General features: G+C 36.3%; 1 protein-coding gene across 2 annotated transcripts in view; it reads left to right on the top strand.

The window, feature by feature from the left end:
- The window catches only part of AK5 (adenylate kinase 5), an 84,168-nt gene that overhangs the window by 2,170 nt on the left and 63,412 nt on the right, over nucleotides 1-18,586 (top strand). For both annotated transcript variants that reach the window (XM_059478721.1, XM_059478720.1), the window contains exons 3-6: nucleotides 956-1,123; nucleotides 6,623-6,792; nucleotides 6,912-7,025; nucleotides 17,740-17,931. In XM_059478721.1, the coding sequence (XP_059334704.1) occupies nucleotides 956-1,123; nucleotides 6,623-6,792; nucleotides 6,912-7,025; nucleotides 17,740-17,931 (644 nt within the window). The remainder of the gene's footprint in view (nucleotides 1-955; nucleotides 1,124-6,622; nucleotides 6,793-6,911; nucleotides 7,026-17,739; nucleotides 17,932-18,586) is intronic.

Genomic DNA, 18,586 nt, shown 5'->3' with positions numbered 1-18,586 from the left:
TATTCTATTTCTTCAACTGTGTATGGTTTTACATCCACAATTGAATTATTTTATACTTCTATAGATTATGCCTCATTCTGATTATCTGTAGGCAAAGGAGTCAAGAATCTGTTTCCTTGCTTTTTGGCACCTGTTTTTCTCCTGCTGTAATGGATGCTAGGCAGTAGAGGAAATTGTGATCATTTTCCAGCCAAATGATGGATGTTTGCTGAGTAAATGTTTAGCACATCAGTGGGGGGATTTCTTGTATCCTACTGACAACATTTGCAAAGATGGGGCAGAGACGACACAGTGAACTTGGCTTGTGTTTTCAGTTGGTCCCTATGGATGACATACACACCAACTTCAGTGCAGTTACATTACGTGTTTTACTACATTTACATTGGAGCCATACGCTAATTTACTAAATAAAATATAAATTATAAACTCTTAGAAAAAGTGCATCTCATAAAATCTAAGCAGATGTCATACAAATACCTGTAATTATTTTATTTTTAATGTTAACAAAGAGTAATTAGCTGTTATTTCAGTTGCCATAGTTATTTTTCCTTGCCATCCAACATTTCATGAAGATAATCAGCAAGAATACTGTCTCTATCTCTGTGTACAACATGTATCACTACAAGAGTCCTGCTTAATAGTAGAGGTTATCTGCACAATATAAAGCTTTTCTTCTCAGAGGCCCCTGCTGAACTCTGGGTGCTATGGGCAGATGTTCATAGAAAACCTGGTGTGCTTGAAAACATACACCAGAGAAAACTGACTCTGGGTGGTTGTGATTTAATAAATTAGTTATTTAGAGGTCAAAAGTATCTAATATAGCAACAGCAAACACAATGTAAAATTATGAGATGTTTATACTTTATGTATGATACTTATTTAAATCTGTGTACAGAACAGATTTTGAGTTTTCTGCCTATTTCCACAATTCCCAGTTTATCTTACTATTTTACAGTGATGCCTGATAACTCTAACTTCCCCTACCGACGCTACGACCGGCTGCCTCCGATCCAACAGTTCTCCATAGAAAGTGACACTGACCTTTCTGAAACTGCTGAGCTAATTGAGGAGTACGATGTGTTTGACCCTGCAAGACCTCGACCAAAAATTATCCTTGTCATAGGTATGAAGGCAGTCATTTTGACAAGATTTTATCACTTCTGCTTTGCCTTTTGATTTGTAGTGCAAATACATTGAATGCTTATATGAATTTCAAAGTGCAAATACATTGAATGCTTATATGAATTTCAATACATTTTTTCCATCTGCCATAGCAAGTGGTGCAGGCCAATTGAGAGTGTGAAATTGTTAGTGCTGGACACGGCATTCCCACTGTAAGGATTTTAGGGGTCACAGCAAGCACCTGCACTCGTGCTCTGTAAACTGGATGCCTCTTAGCAGCTGGAGAGCTCATGATTTGCTTATGAGCACATCTGCCAGTTTGATTTCATCTTATCTAAACCTGGTTCATGCATTTCAAGGCAGCAGCACCATGTGAAACAAAGTGTTCTTCCAAATCATGCTCGGGATTGAACTAAAACACTCAGATATACTCAAAGCTGATCACAAAAAATGAGGTATTTTAAAATAATGTGTAAGCCACCTCAAAAAGGTGATAGAGAACTGTTGTCCTCTATACTTAGACCCTTGTCAAATGATTGGTATGCCCAGTTGGAGTGACACTGTCACTAGTTCATTGCATTGGTAAATTAATCCTCAGGCCCACTTGGCGAATGAATCCTGTTCCAGCTTCACAGAGAGCGAGCACTCAGTTCACATTAGTTAATTGTGCTCTCTCCTAGAGTTCTCTCTTGTGAGCTGTTTAGTGTTCTTTCTAAGCAGCTCATACTCTCCAGCCTCAGACAAGCATAGGTTATTAAAAAATAGCTGCAGGTTAAGTGTAAGTCAATATTTTTTTCTGTTCATGAATTTAAGTTCTTTGCATCAGTTTCCTTATCAGCTAGGTAGTTGTCTTTAGAAATGTTACCACCAGGCCTAATTATCTGATTCTCTGGATGGCTTAAAGAGTTAGAGCACAGGTGCCCAGTGATGGAGAATTACATTTTTAGTGTATAAAGCTTTATTCATAATAAAGAGAGATACTGCTTCCATAACAGAGAATATATGTCATGTAATAAAAGGGAACAGAAATGTCTTCTCTGTACTACAGAATGGAAACTCTAGGAACAGCATGTCCTCTAGGCTCTGCATCCAGCAGCTCTCAGAAACAAGATATTGGAATAGATTGGAAACAGAAGACCAGGCATTTTTTAAAGTATCTGTGGTATGCCAAAGCAATTGCTCAAGGCATTTGAATTTTCCTAATCTTTTGTTTCAGGGTTATAGATTTCAATATGAAAATCTCTCTATGTATTGCTGAAATGTGAAGATTGCAATTAGGTGGAGAAATAACACATACCTTTCTTTCATCTTAATTAATTTGCTACATTTCCTTTTCATAAAGAAGAATAACTGGCTCCTTTTCAGTGACCACAGAAGGCTCTTAATGCATTGAAATCTATGTAGCTCAATTGCAGGAGAGTGATGAATGAAGGTTTGATTTAAGTGAGATAAAGAGAGATTGGCTTTCACCTCTGGAACTGAGTGCGGGTGTATTTGAAGTGAAATCCTTGAACACCAGCATGCAGTGAACAGACCATGGATTTTACAGAGCTTTTCTTTTCTCCCATTTATATAGGGAACGTTGTAAACATTCCACAAAGGCTATTTCAGGTTTATATTCCCACGGAGTTTCTCTGAATCTATTACAGTGTGATCTGATAGAAACACAATACTCTATGTAGCTTAGCAGCTATTGTCCATTTTTGTACAGTATCAAGTCAATGTCTCCCAAATTCAACTTTCTATTGAGAAAGCACATAAAAACACATGTTAGAAAAAGTAACTGAATAAAAGAGAAAAAAAATTATACTGTTCATTTCAAGAGATATTGGACACAAAAAATGTGTTGCATATTTTGAGTTTGCATCTAATGCCAACAAAAAAAAAAATCAGTGAAATAATGTATTTCTGTCTAATTAGAGATAACTGATCATCCTGCCTTGCTCAGGTGGTGCTGGTCCCAGTCACTGTCAGGGACAGAAGTGAAGTTAAGGACCTGTTTTCTGCTTCGCATATTCGGTGAACTTTTCTTTATTAATGCATTAGCTCAAGATCTTTTTAATGCTTCCATAAAGGTTTTTACAACTTCTTTACTTTATGAAATCTATCATACTTATAATGAACCAGGTAGCTCCAGGGCTGAAGAGAACTCACTTATAAAGGTGGGCACTTTGTTCTTTTTCTGGGTTTGCAGAAGAAACCTCTGGTGAAAGATAAAGCTATAAAGCTACATAGTGAGCGTATGACTGGATTTCAGAAAAATCAGATGGAACCAGCCAGGAGGGCACTCATCTGAATCAATGCAAAAATTAAGTTTCTAAGGCATTATAACACTAGTAAATGAGATTGTGTTTAAAAATGTGCTTCCTAATATACTTTTAAGAAACAAATTTGTACTGTTAGTATAGCTTGAATTTAGAGATCTTAAAATATTAATTATCTGGTGTCATTAGCACCTTAGTTGAGTATTTTTTTAAGCTGCACTTTGTTCAATATATTACTTAATATTAAAAGAATACACCTTCCTTTTGAGATCAAAGTGTCAGGGCTAGATCAAATAAAGTGCTGTCAGCAGGCAGCTGCCTATTGATTTGTTAAATCTAGTCCACAGTCAGATTTTAAAGGAAGAAGTATTTTCAGAAATTTTATTCTTAGTTGAATTAATTCTGAATTTGCAACAATATATGCAAAATTGAAATAATGAACAGAATTAGATTAAAACAATTGCTTTAATAACACTTTTTGGGCACACAAATCTTTACTTGAAACCTGTTAGGAAACTTAACTTTAGATGCAACAAGTGTTCCCTAGTCTAGACATCTTCTCAAATATGTAAAATAATCATACTTTCCTTGAGTAATCTACCTCAGAATAAGTTAAAAGAACAAAAAACGAAAGGGATTTGATTTTTTCTTTCTTGTGAACGGTTTGGCAGTGTGATTTATCAAAGAGTCAGGAATAGATACATAGTATGATAAATTGTGATGTGCTGTGGGAAGTAATTTTGTCCTATCACTTTTCCCTTATTTTGTTACCTGAATGTGTCCCCTCAGATTGTAAACAGGTAATATCATCTTGATATTATGTGTTTGAATTGATTTGGATTATGTGTTTGGGATGTGTTTGGATTGATAGAAACAAATGTGTTGGAAGTTTATGAATATTAAACAAACACTTTATTAGCTATTTTCTGATTGCAATTCAGATTGAAAGAACAGAAGTGCTGAGCTACACTTTTTTTTTGTTTTGTTTTGTTTTTTGGTTTCTCTTTACTGGCAAAGCAAAGCTCTCCCTAACAGAAGTGTGAAGTCTATCTACTTGTTTCAAACATGTTTTATTTAGCTATTTTGTGCTATTACAGTGATGTTTTATCAGGTATCAGTTCTGGTTTTCTGCCACCTTTTGTATCTGTGTTGGAACACGAGCACTATTTTCCTTGTTTCCAATTTTAAAGTTTCTGCACATTGCGTGTTTTGCATTTTTATTGTTGCTGGGTGCAACACGTCTGTTTCAAACTTGTAAGGTTCAGTGAAATGCATTTTTTATGGAGAAGGCTGAGCATGAAAGGGAGCAGGGGTAACTGGAGCAGAAGTGCTTTATAGCCACTTCAGTGGACAAGATGATTCCTACTGTATCAGATGCTGGTGTACCTACAGAAGGAGAACATTCTTTATTCTAAGAGGATAGATAGCTAAGCTGTCTATGAAATAGAGAGTCCAAGCTGAAAAACTAAACCCATCTAGATCACCTGGCATTACTGAAATGGAAGAATAGCTGTAGAACCTAAGTAGCTGTAATCTGCTGAAAGAAGAGAGAAACTTATGTCTTTTTACAACAGAAACACCAAGTGAACTGAATGAGAGAAAAGATTTTTCAGTTGTGATCTTACTATATAAGCTACAGTTTTTCTTTCATTTTTTTACATGTGTGTTTTATGAATGTCTGTAGCTGTGTTGTCTAGTTGGGTATTACAGATAAATGCTTGTAGAAACATTATTTAAACTAATTGGATAATGATAAAACCATTTTTTTTTTTTCCCCCAGGGACATAACTGAACTGTGGGCAGGGTATGGGCACATGATAGCAAAAGGCACAATTCTCTGTGCACTCTTGAAATGGCTCCTGGTCTTTGTTCCAAAGGGCAGGTGCAGCATCAGCATCACAGCACTGGGGCACAGAGAGGTCCAAGTGACTGCTGGTGACACTGAAAGTTGTGTGACAGTAATATTGGGGTGCAGCTTGGAGCCTGGTTACAGAGAGTGCCCTAAGCATACGTGTACAAATGCTGTAAATCTTATCCTGCAGCCAGAACTGTATTGGTTATAAAAATGCTTAAAAGCTATTTATGGGAATATTACAGATAATATAAAAAGATTTACATAGTTACTAACAAGAAGCTCAGTGTATTCAGGTTTCTTTCATTGCATTGCTGTATTTTTTAAATTAATAAAAAGTGTATATTTTTTAAAAATCTTGATTCTTTTTCTGTTGAAATAAAATTCAGTGTTCTCAAAAGAATCCCCCAAACGATAGCTACTTAGGATTGGTATTATTATCAAAACATTTGGTTTTGGTTTGCTTTTTATACTCTTCAGTACAATATATTTTTCTACACATAAATATTTATTTTTATAAACACAATTTCTTAGTTTTAAATATTGAGTTCCAGATTTTCTGCTTATCACATCATAACATGTCCTTTTAGTTCAGACATGTTCTGATTGTTTTACATGCATTCTTGCTGCTGCTGTCCAGCTCACCTTCCCTGCAGCTTTCCCTGCTATGTAATATACCTGTTTTCAGTGATTTTGATTCCCTTTTAGCCTGGGCTGCATATATTGAAGGGTCTCTTTATTCTTCAAGTTGTCTAGCCAGCTGAACCTAATTTCTTCTCTGTCAGATGCTTCAAGCATCAATACCAAAAGCTGGTATTGCATGGTTCAATAAGAGTCCTTGTACCAAATCACTATGGAAACATCTCAGATGATTATTTAATTTTTTTTTTTTTAATAAGGAAACCTCAGAATCTTTTGTAAGCATATTTAGGAGCAGATTTTATTAGTTCCATTTCATGACTAGTTCATTGATTTAATTGGCTTATTTAACCAAGTTTGATTCTTTCTGACATGAACGCACTTCAGACTATCTGGCTCTATCTCTGGATTCATAGAGCTTAAGAAAGGAATAGTTCATTTGTCTCCTCCTCTACTGTGGATCAAGAAAAGCTCCATTCCAGGAATGGCTTTAGAATGAGGTCAACCTCAAAGAGGACTTAGTTTTATTTTGCAAGTGGATTTGTATTCTTTTTTAAAATTTCATTTTACAAACTGTTATGTTTATGATCCAGTAGATGAGACACATGGTTGGTAACAGGTCATGCCACTGTGAGATTTACTCTAATAATGCTTGGAAAATTGGTGCCAATAGCAAAGATTTCACCTGTGACTGGGTACTTCTGATGAAAGCTTAATTTAATGTTTTGCCTATGATTCATGCTAGGTGGCCCAGGAAGTGGTAAAGGGACCCAGAGTCTGAAAATAGCAGAACGTTATGGATTTAACTACATATCAGTTGGTGAATTGTTAAGGAAGAAAATCCACAACACAAGCAGCAATAGAAAATGGAGCCTAATTGCCAAAATAATTACTACTGGAGAACTGGCTCCTCAGGTACGGTGTTTCCTATGTTCGTATTTACTTTCAAGGGTTAATACATCTTGTAGTAATGTGCACCATCAAGAAAACTTCCTTTACGATATTAAATAACTAATTTATTTTCTCTGTGAAAGGAAACAACCATCACTGAGATAAAGCAGAGATTAATGCAGATCCCTGATGAAGAGGGGATAGTGATTGATGGATTTCCCAGAGATGTTGCCCAGGCAATCTCCTTTGAGGACCAAGTAAGAGAGTGTTTTTATTCTTAAAATGACTTACACATCTCTACAACAGTTAAGTTTGTTGAAATAATTAGTCAGATTCCAAGAAAAAGCATTGCTCTTGAAATCTTTGCAAGTACATAATTACATGTTAACAATTTATGTTATGTCCTGTTGTCTGAAGACAAACTATCTTGTAAAAAGACAATGTGATAATATAACCAAGAATCCAAGCCTTTTGTCTTGTAATGAAAGTCCTCTCAAGATGAAGAAGAAAAACACATGAAATCTAACAGTGAATATTTTCTGTATCTTAATGATTTAGAAGTAGAAAAATATTATATTTCCATATCTATTTGTTCAACATAATCTCCATTTAGAGAAGCATAGTTAAAGCAATGCATGTCTTCACAGTGCTTTTAGTGTCAAGTTTATTACAGGGCATTGAAAAGACAAATTAAAAAAAGGCTAAAACTACCCATGCTTTGCAAGCTTTTATAAACCAGAAAGTGTGCTTTTTTAAAGAAAATAAGGTCATTGTGGTTATTCTAAACTACAATTCCAAGGTTTAGTGAGCTAAAACTGTATTCCTGAGTACTATTGACATGCTGTTTTCATGTGTGTATTTTAAACTAATCTAAAAATACTTTAATTCAGTGGAAAAACAAACAGCTGATGTCATTTTCTGATCAAGTGCTGCTAACATAACAGTTATGGTCACAAGAAGTGATTGCAGTTTCAGAGCTAAATTCTTAGAATGCCTACATGCAGAATGTTTCAAAGTCTTTCACAATTGCTGGTCTACTGCTGTTTCTGTACTTAGAATTCTCAGTGGCATTACCAAGGCAGAAGTAACAAAACAAAGCAGCTAATGAGGCATTTCATTAATGTGCTTTATAAGGTATTATTCTGGGCAAAATTTAGAAAACTGAATTGAGGAAATTAAAGGAAACAGACAAAATAGTTATTATAGGAAATAGCAGTGACTGCCAGCTCTATCTCCTTATAATTAACAAAAGGGAAGATTGACTATTTTAGAAGTTAAACAGCAGAAATGTAGACTTAATGATCATTTCCTTGTGTCATTTTTTTGTCCAGTATGATAGTGTTAAGACCATTTCTTGGTGCATAATTTTATGCTGCTGTTGTTTTTGATGAAAGAATGGGGAATATGAAACTGGAGGAAGTGAGAGGAATTAAGTATCCTAGACTCAAATTAAGGACAGGAAAACCAACAATAACACTTAATTATAGTCACAGAGAGTTCCTTCATTCTCAGTCAATTGGGACTTATAAATTACACTCCTCAAAGCCTGATTCTACCTGAAAGTTAAACCACTAAATCTTTCAAAATGTCCAGGAGCACTTCATATAAGGACACCTTTCAATCTTACCTGTTCTAAAAAAGTACAGGAATGAAGGAATTCCAGGCCTTTTACAGGAGCATAGGCTGTCTGTTCAGACTCCCCCATTTCCATCTTTCTTTGCAGTTGACCTGTAATATGAACATATGTGAGGCCATGGAAATAAATGTACAAAAGCTATATATATTTCAACATTCAATTCTATATCAACATCTCCAGTGAGATACATTCAGTGCTTTATCTTGGATTTCTATTTTAAAGAAATAAAATATACTTGTTTCTTTAAAAGTCTCTGTTTAGTAAGCCCTAATGCTACACACCTTGGTAGGAAGGTTTTGTGTTAAGGAAAAGGGACTATTAGCAGTTGTGGCACTGATCATCCTTCACAGGCTCACAGTCACCCATGGCATGTCAGGTAATTTACATGAAGCATACAAACATTTTCCAGGCACTCAGAGGTTCCTCAATAGGAAGTGCAATTGAGTTTTGGAGAATTCAGTAATTAACTGTTGTGATAATTTGTCTAGGTCTGCAATTAGAGATAGTAGGGGGTTTTCTGCAGCTGAGAAATGTTACAGCTTTCTTTCTAGCACTGTGTAGGAGAATTGTTCTCATTAGCCAAAAGTGACAAAGTGAGAAATAATTAGTTGAAATTTCAGCAAAGAAAGTTTTGATTAACTAGTAAGACAATTTTAATTAGATCTACTAAGCAATGGAACATCCTTTGAAGAAAATGGTGAAATCCCACAAAATGCAAATTGCACCTGTGCCACATTCTTACAAAGACTTTCCCTGTAGAACACTGAGATCTGTTGATAAGAAGTTTTGAAAAAGAATTAATTCTTATTTCTATCACTAGCTTTGTCATCAGCAAATACTTATTCCTACAGATGGTCCCTTTGAGACCATTATGTCTCAAATGCTTAAGTACCTGAAAACAGCAGAAAAATTTATGTGACACATATGAATTCTTTACCATTGTTTACACAAACACAAACTCCAAGAACATAGGTAGTAATACCAAAAGTGAATTGTGGGGGGTAACAGAAAAGGACAACTGAGGTGCCTGGTTTCTCTTGAAAGCACATGTAAAATCTAACTCTGCTGTGTTTGCAGTCATCTTTAACATAACAAATAATGTATGCTAAATTACTTCCTTCAGTCTTATGGCTCATAGAGCTGTTACTAAAACTTGACATTGGGCTTTCATGATTTCTTCATCTTGTGGAAAAATCAAATGGATACATGTATGTCTGAGCTGTAGTTACAGTACCTGTCCTGCATAACATTCTGTTATAGAAATGCATCATGATAACAACTGCTTGTTAAACTTCACTTGCAATTGCTCTTGGTACTACCAGCACATTTTTATCCCTTTGACTAATCCAGAAGCTGAACTTTTCTCTGGGAAAAAAATGTTATTTTTAGTAAACTAGTCAAAGCAAACCAACTTATGCTAACATTCCCATACATAGGTATAGCTAAAAGATGATGATTCCTTCCTTATTATGTTGCTAGACTCTCATGTGGACAGTAAGTTCTCAACATGTTGCTAGGCAGAATTGTATTAAAACACGTTGCATCTCAGTGACTAAAGTGCCTAAAATAAAGCAATGTATCATTTGCAGCACACACAGTATTTCTCTTTCTGTTCAGATCTAGAAACCAGAAGTAACAAACACTGCTTCCATGCAGTAATGTCAGTCTGGAATAAGTGCATTAGAAAGCACTTTACACATCAGAGGAATTTTATATTTGAATTTAAGCTTTTCTCCCCTTCTTTCCAATTGAGTTTTGTTATTAACACTGTTCCTGTCATCCATGTTTTTTGAGCAGCAAAGAAGTTTTTAAGATAGCATCAGAGATGTTTTCAGAGTTTCAGCAGTGCTCACCAGCCAGCAGCACATTGGCCATTCTGGTCACTTACACCAGCTCCATTTCTGAATGCTCAGCTACTCATTGCAGCCTTCCTGCAGCCTGGAAGAATTCAGCCATGAGCACTGCAGTATTCTTTGAGTTTATCTCAGTTTTCTTTGAACTTTTTAGCCAAGTTGAAGTCCTGTATTTTTCTCTTTGAGTTTAATAAGTAAATTCCTCTTATTGGAAGTCTGGGATTGTTGCCAAGTCCTGACCCTCTCATTTCTTATTTCCAAAGAGCAGAGTCGATACTGCCAATACTTTTGATAGGGGTACTTTTAATAAAGCTGTGAAGTTCCAAGCAGTCACAGTTGTAGGGAAAAAATGAAAACATGAATTTTAATGTCTTAAAACCAAGCAGGACTTCCATTTTATATATTCTTTTTAAATATATGATAATTTGTGTATTTTTCTCAGTTTGAACTCCTGCATAGCAGTGCAGATTTAATACTGATGTATTTAGAGTTTCAATTTGAGCCTAGGCATAAAGCTGTCCTAAACCACAAATTTCATAGGTATCCATGATCTCTGCTGAGTGCAAATAGCAGAAGGTGTTTAGGTTTCAAGGACACACTTGAAAATGCCAAGGAGAAAATGGTTTATTTACCATTAACCTGTCATCTTGAAATTCAGCGAGCCACCTACAGTCTCAGCATGCTGAAGCATGTTAAATATCTTCTGTCCTGCAATGCTGCAATAAAATGCCTCTGACTGGTGTATTGAACTCCAATGGCTTGTCAAGAAATTCCAGTTTGACTTTCTGTGTAATCTCTCACATGGTTTTTATCCTTCCCAGGAGAAACAATTAACTGTATTTTACAGTTAATTTCAATTATTGCTTTGGTTTGTTTTTTTCCACTACTTCCAGTCATTCATATGTAACTTCCCTCTTTGTTAGTGTCAATAGAGTAAGTACAGATATAGTTTGCTTCAAATATACTCACTGTAATTTTTGTTAATAGTGAAATAAATGTAGAACAGGTATTAGAACCAATGGATGTTCATTAATGAATGTAATTCAACTGCTTGAAAAAAGAGGAAAACTATTTATGTAAAAATTTAAAGAAAATTTTTGTCTTATATGGCCTAGATCAAGACTATATTTGAGTAAAATCTTAATTTAAATAATAAACAGAGGTAATAAATTTTATCAGATTCTTTGTTTAAAATGCTCTTAGGAATATTCATAAATGCATATACCTCCAATTAATAACTACTCATCTTGGCTGTAATCTGAGTTAATTTTTAACTCTCAGGTATATTCCTTAGGAAAATTATTACGAGAATGATTGGGATAAAGTAGAACTAACTGTGCAGGTGGCATGATATAGGATGGTGAGAAATGCCTGGGGACTCTCAGAGGCTGAGGAGAGCAGTCCTGTTCCTCCAAGGCTGACACAGACCTCCAGGCAGAAGCGATGCCTGCAGTGCCCTCCAGGTGTGACGCAGGTGTGTGTGGCAGGGTCTGCCTGAGGGTCTGACTGCCAAGCTGCTGCTCTGCAAAGAGATTCTCACAGAAAACCTGCTGTTCCTGGCCAAGAGTGTGACCTCCAGAGCAACCAGGGAGGTGGATGCAACCTTGTTGAGAAGCTTCTTAAGGGGAAAGGACCTGGTTTTTGCAATAGATTTTTGTTCTGGTAAAGATATTTTTTGTGTATCGCAGCAAATGTGTTTTCTTTATTCCTTCTCCCCCTAAATTTCTATCTCCCTTTTCCCTGATCTCTACTTCACTGATCCAGGTACAATCCCCTACTGATTATGTATCCAGAGACCTGTGTGAGCAGTTTGAGGACTGCCACATGAGCAGTCTGCTTTGCTGTGGTCCCTTTGTTCACTGTCTTTTCCCTGTGAATTTTACATTGCTCTCTTTAAGCCAAGCCTGACCAGGAGGCCTGTGGAATGGTCTTACAATTCTCCTGCCCTGGAGCTGGAGCACTCTCCAGGGAAAGACAAGCTGTAGGTCAGTTTTCTGTTGGGTAAGCAACCCTAGGCCTCAGGTTTCCAGGTTTTCTGGGCGAGGGCTCTTCTCTGCTAGTCAGAGTGGACAAAGGAGAGCTCATCCATTGCTGGTCCTCAGAACAGGACCTATGCTCTGAGTTCAGAGTGGATTGAGGTGCCTGCTGAGCAGTTCTGGAGCAGAGGTCTGCTTCAGAGTCCTTTCTTAGTATCACTAGCATTTGTGTTAACAGATAGGGATTTTTATTAGTTAGCTGCCTGACACAGGTGGAAAGCTGAATCACTTGTTCCCAAAGACACCAGTCTGCCTAATTACATACTCTAGGCAATTTGCTGGAAATTTATTTTCTGGGCAGTATGAATATGGTTCAAAAGAAGCTACCAGAAACAGATTCTATCAGCAGGATTCATTAATTGACAACATGATTCATGATTTTGCATTTCTAAACCAAGAAAAAACTATGCAAACAGTCTAATAACCCAGCAAAGATGGAACTATAAAAAGCAAATAAGTAATTACAAGGGAGAGCACACATACAAAGGACATAAACCAGCTTGCTAGTAACCTTTACCAACAAGAATAAGATGCACTGTTAAATTAATGGCAATTGTTCATGAGCTGTCAGTTTTCTCAGGAGTATCTGGTAGAACATACCAGGAATTAAGAAACAGAGCATTTTCATCTTTTGCCTAACAAGGAATAATGAGAGAGAGTGTAATCATCTAATTTCTAGCAAACAACCACACTATTCTCACTAACAAGAAGAGATGTAGAAAATATCCCCAGAGAAAAGAGAGCATCTTTCCACTTATACTGCTTAATGTCAATAACACCATCAACTTGCATAGAATTACTCTCAATTTACTCCTGGTTCCAGTTTAGGAAGGAGATTCAGACTCAAAGAGAGTAGGATTTACTTACTAGTAAATATGATTCTAAAAAATGAGAGGATGTACCCACCAGTTTTATTCTGAGTTGATGCCATATGCTCTTCATCTCATTTAAAATGAATAACCAGAAACCTGTCTGTTCCCATAGGCAAAGATTCTCCCTTCAGCTGAGTTCCAGTTAGTAAGTAGTCAATTCCCTTCCCTGAGCCCCACAGTGCTACCTCACATGCATTGCTGGACATGAGTAAAACCCTCTGCCTTGAGCACAGGATATGTGTACTGAGGGAAATCAGCATGAAGGAACCCGGCTCTCCTGTCTGTGTTGGTTCTGTGCAACTTTTCTACAAGCTGAGTCTCAGAACAAAACTTATTCCCTAGCCATAACACTCAAAAACAGTTGTGAGTTTGAAAAATGGGTTTATTTTCAAGTGAGTCATAAAACACTTCTCTTTTGTTAGAAAAAAAGCAATTTATACTCATATTTACATAGAAGAATAGATATGTTTCTAGAGAAGTAATCCCAGATGTCGATATATTCACTCTACTCTGTTACATTGCAGCTAGAAGTATTTATAAGCATGTCTTGCAGGCAGATACAGTTGAGGTAAGTAGAAGCAAAGTGGTTCATGAAAACAGGAGTGAAATATCAATAGCATTTGAAGGGTGTATCCTGAAGGTTGCAAATGCATGTAGGAGAAATAATAATATTAAATGCTATTAGGTCTGTATGCCTGTGCATAAAGGACAAATGTTACCCTTCTGTGCACCTTGTGTTTCTTACATGGTTTTCAACTACTTCCTGATGATAAAGATGTGTATTCTGCAGGCAAAAGTTGAATTCATAGAGACATCTTGTAATCAGATTCTGTTTTGACTTCCTACCTCATATATGCTTGAATTACTTTTTTACACTTCAAAAAAATTTTTTGATAATACTTCATTTGAAACTAGGTTTCTTGATCTGTGAATTTCAAAGCATTGTTTTCATTGACATGTTATTTCTGTGAGTGAAGTGTATTTCAGATTAAAAAACTCACAGTGTCAGAAAAAAGGTAATGTTAGTACCTGTGATAGTGTCTTTTGTATTATTGCTGTTGTAAAAAAATAGAGAACAACAACAGTACTCAGATTCTGTAGAGAACTTTCAATTTTCAAAAGCAAAAGGAGATAATTAAACCTAATTAATGAATTGTCCAAGTCATACCTTGTTATTATCCTCATTGTACAATTAGAAAAAAAAATAAAGAAATTAAGCCCACTGTGCCCAGGGTGTGTTTTCCTGTTTTCTTAAACAGTAAGTGACTTCTGCAGGCAGTGCAGTTTGTGGGAACTAAAAGCAGATGAGAACTTGCACACCTGATGGAGCCATGGTGGCACTCGGATCCTTCCCTTCCTGTGGGAAGTTTCTTTAGAGAACTGACATTGATTGTGGTAAGCTGCACTCTCATGTTTGTGTGAGACAGAAGGAGACCCTCTTCCTTCAGGGCTGATAATTTCATGAGTGATCTCTTTATCTTAGGTACTCTCTATAAGATTTGATGCTGTATGTGAAGTCTTGTGGTGCACAAAAGCTCCAGCCCTGCCTTTGGGGAGGTCTGGTGTCACTTCACAGCTGTGAAGTGTGGGGCTGTCCTGCGTGGGGGCTGTCCTGAAGTGCTGAGCATTGAAAGCGAGGCCAGCTATTGCCTGGAACATCTGAAGATTTCTTGCCATCTTCCTGCCACTATTATTAGGATACACAGAAATGGAAGTACTGAATAAAACTACTCACTTGTATAAACTCCTTTTGTCCTCCACTTTACTAGATCCCTGATTGCCAGTTGTAATTTCTGAATCCCTGTGTAATGTATGTTAGGAAGCTTCAATCAGCTGGATATCCACGCAGGGACTTGAGATGTCTCTGTGCTCAATCTGCTGCAAGGTACATCAGCCATTCCCTTTCATCAGACAGTGTTCCATGGCTAACAGGCTTTGAAATCTGTAGCGTTTTCTTTCAGAACCTATCTGTGTCATAATTTGGGGGTTTTTAGTACTGTATGCTTTTTGAATTTCTAAATTCCTCATTATTTTTCTATTACTTGTGAAGCAACCTTAATTTAACCAAGCTACTTTTAATAATGTCCATATTGCATGAAAGTCTTACACAGAAACTTACTTTCATAGTGTTTTATGTGAATAATTATGTGCCTTAAAGCTATTCTGTGGTAGTAAAATTAACTTTCATAATTAATTCATTCCATGAACAGACTAACTCTGTTTATGATAGTCTGAAAAAGGAAGGGAAAGTTACTTTGGTTTTGTTGATGTTGAGGTACATGTGATAGAAGTAAGAAAGAGCTTCTTTCCCACTGGAAATTATTCTAAAAAAACAGGTTATAAGGTTAATTGTTTCAAAATCTAATAGATACTCATAAATAATTACCAGAACTATTATCTTTGTAGTTTGTGTGCTCATGTCTCCAATCATCTACAATGTGTGTAAAAAATAATTTGATTTTCATTTGAACCCTATTTAATTTTCTGTAATGATAAAGAGGCCACCATCTTTCTTGCTAGTGCTGATTTTCAGACTGTCCTTTACTGTTTAATATGGCTCTGCTTTTTCACCACTTTCTGCTTCCTCATATCCATATGCTTCTCTGTCAGCAGCCTCATTTGTAAAGGCTAATGACCACCACCTCAGGCTGGAGAAGTTGTATTGGTTTCTTTTGACTTCCTAAGAACCTTTTTGTACTCAGCCTGACAGTAAAAAAGGCCAGACCATACTTCACGTTGTATTCTCTCAAATGACAGAAACACAGTTTAGAAGGGATTTTGTGTTTTAAACTTAGTTACTAATTTTCCAGATTGTCCACATAGGAACTTTTGACTATTCAGGCTAGAAATATGGTTTGTCTTGATGCAATTTAACATCCTTGGGTAGAGAGACCTAGACAGAGAGAGCATTTAGAATATTAATTGGTTTGTTCTGGCCCTCAATAACAATATAACAACTATATAATTAACATAAAGATATGAATCAGTTACTACTTACACCGTAGTAGTTAGAATACATGTAGATGTTTTTGTGATACTAGTGTACAGCTCAAATTTGACTTTCAAATTTGCATTGCATCAAGCTGAACAAAGACAAAATTATTCTGCAGATAGAAAACATAATGAGAAAAATGTCTGTTTAACAGTCTTGAGCATCCAAAATTGTTGTCATTGTAACTAGATTATGTCATTTCTAGAATAGGAAGCCACTGGTTTTTTAGTTAAAATTAAAGTATTAAGTTTTTTGTTCGGGTAAGTAAAAACAGCAGAAATGACTTTGTGCTTGTATGTGAGAAAAAATAAGTCCTTTCTAATCTGTAATCAGATAAAAACTTGAACAGTTTTCATCTTAAATGCTGCTTACAGAGAATTCTAATATGTTTTAAAAGACAGCACTAAGCTAGTGAAAACTTTAGGGAGAGGTAGATGTCTTTGCAGCAACCAGATGGAGGAAAGAACAAAATCAGATGTTATGAATGAAGTTTATATACATTTATAGCCACATTGTAAAAATCCTGCAAATTCAGATGTCTGAGTGACTTTCAGGGAGAGGAAGCAGTCTCAGGTTGCACCAGGGGAGGCTTAGATTGAATATTAGGAAAAATTGCTTTATGGAAAGGATTGTCAAGCATTGGAGCAGGGAAATGATTGAGCCACCATCCTTGGAAGTATTTAACAGATGTGTGGAGATTTCCGAGGATCAGTAGAGGTTTCTGGTTTTTCACCATAGGTACTAAGTAGCAGTGACCTCCAAAGATTGCCTGTGAACATTTAGCCGTATTCCTAAGAAAGTGGGTCCGTCACTGCTTACCCCACATCAAGTACCAGAGATATCTCTTCTTTAAATGTTTGATAGCATCTTATAAATAAGATTTGACTAGGAAAGAGCTAGAGTTCAAAATTTTTTCTTTATTTCATTGCTACAAGGCTTTAGCTACCGAACCACAGTGCAGGGATGGATGTGACACATACCAGTGCTCACCACACTGACTGAAAAGGATAGGGGAAATTAAAACCCTTCTGGCTGTCCTACCCAACCTCTTGAAAAGTGCACTGAAGTTTTAGAGAGATTTAGAGAAAAGTGTTATAAGAAACTGCGGCTCTTGGAACAGGTCTGTTTTCACCTGGTCCTTACCATCACACAGTGGCTGCTGGATTTTAAATACCACCTTACTTAAAGATTTTCCAGATGGAAACCATGCATCCATTTTCCTGCAGAGTATGAGACATCTATATTTTGCTCTTTCAAAAAAAATTTAGGTAGGGGAGACATCTGGTAATGCAAATGATGAATATAGCCTAGAGAAGCTTTTTGCTGTGAAGTAAAAGTTTTTCATTAACTTTTTCCTTACATATCAGGTAAAACAAGTTGACTAACCTCCACATAAGATCAACAAGCCCCTCCTTAAACCTGCAAACTTTCTGTAAAAAAACCAACAGAAAATTAATGACTACATCAAGTTCCAACTTACGCAAATGTAACATATCTGAGCCTCACATAATAATGGAATTTCTGAATCTTGTAGTGCTGAATAATCAACTTAATCAAACTTCTTGAATTACTCTTTCCACAGATCTGTACCCCAGATTTGGTGGTGTTTCTGGCATGTTCCAGTCAAAGGCTGAAAGAAAGGTTACTGAAGCGTGCGGAGCAGCAAGGGAGACCTGATGATAACCTGAAAGCCACTCAAAGAAGACTAATGAATTTCAAGCAGAATGCAATCCCACTGGTTAAATATTTCCAGGAAAAAGGGCTGATTATCACAGTAAGTCCTTTAGTGTATATCTCCAAAACCTTAATTGTTGGGGCTGTACTTGGCTTCTTGTAGTTTTTGCTTTAAGACAGGCTAGACAAGTCTGATTCAGTTTTAAGTTAATAGCATGCCTACTTAAGTGATTAATGAAGACAACTAATTCATTGAGCAGTTAACAACAGTTGAATTATTGGCATGTTCCAAGTTACAGACTGTGTCTGGTTGCAATAACACACAGAACTTGGTACCACATGTGGTATTGGAGCACAGATGTTTCTTTTCCTTTGATAACTTAAGTAGTTCACATTGGTATGTGCTCCTCACAGCAAATGTGACTAATTTTCTGTGCTGGTCAGACTCATGACAGGTTAAAGCATCCTTAATTGCAAAGTCATCAATTAATATTAATAGCCTTAATTATGTACTTCAGCATCTTTCTGAATTTCAAGATGAAAATTCCAGGAAATTATTACATTAGCTTCTCCAGGGAGTATGTGCTCTGGGTTAAGCATTTTGATTAACTTGGTTTTCAAGGATGAGAGAACTAAGATTCTTGCAAGTTTTTTTTTTATTGTTGAGGAAGTGTGTATTTTATAGTGATGCTCCTATAGCCTTTACAAGTGCTCTTATGGAATGTGTTTCTAGCTCTTCAGGAAATATGTGCCTT

Source organism: Ammospiza nelsoni, chromosome 9, assembly GCF_027579445.1.
Source record: "Ammospiza nelsoni isolate bAmmNel1 chromosome 9, bAmmNel1.pri, whole genome shotgun sequence".
Classification (NCBI taxonomy): domain Eukaryota; kingdom Metazoa; phylum Chordata; class Aves; order Passeriformes; family Passerellidae; genus Ammospiza; species Ammospiza nelsoni.
This window is presented reverse-complemented; position numbering and strand designations above follow the sequence as displayed.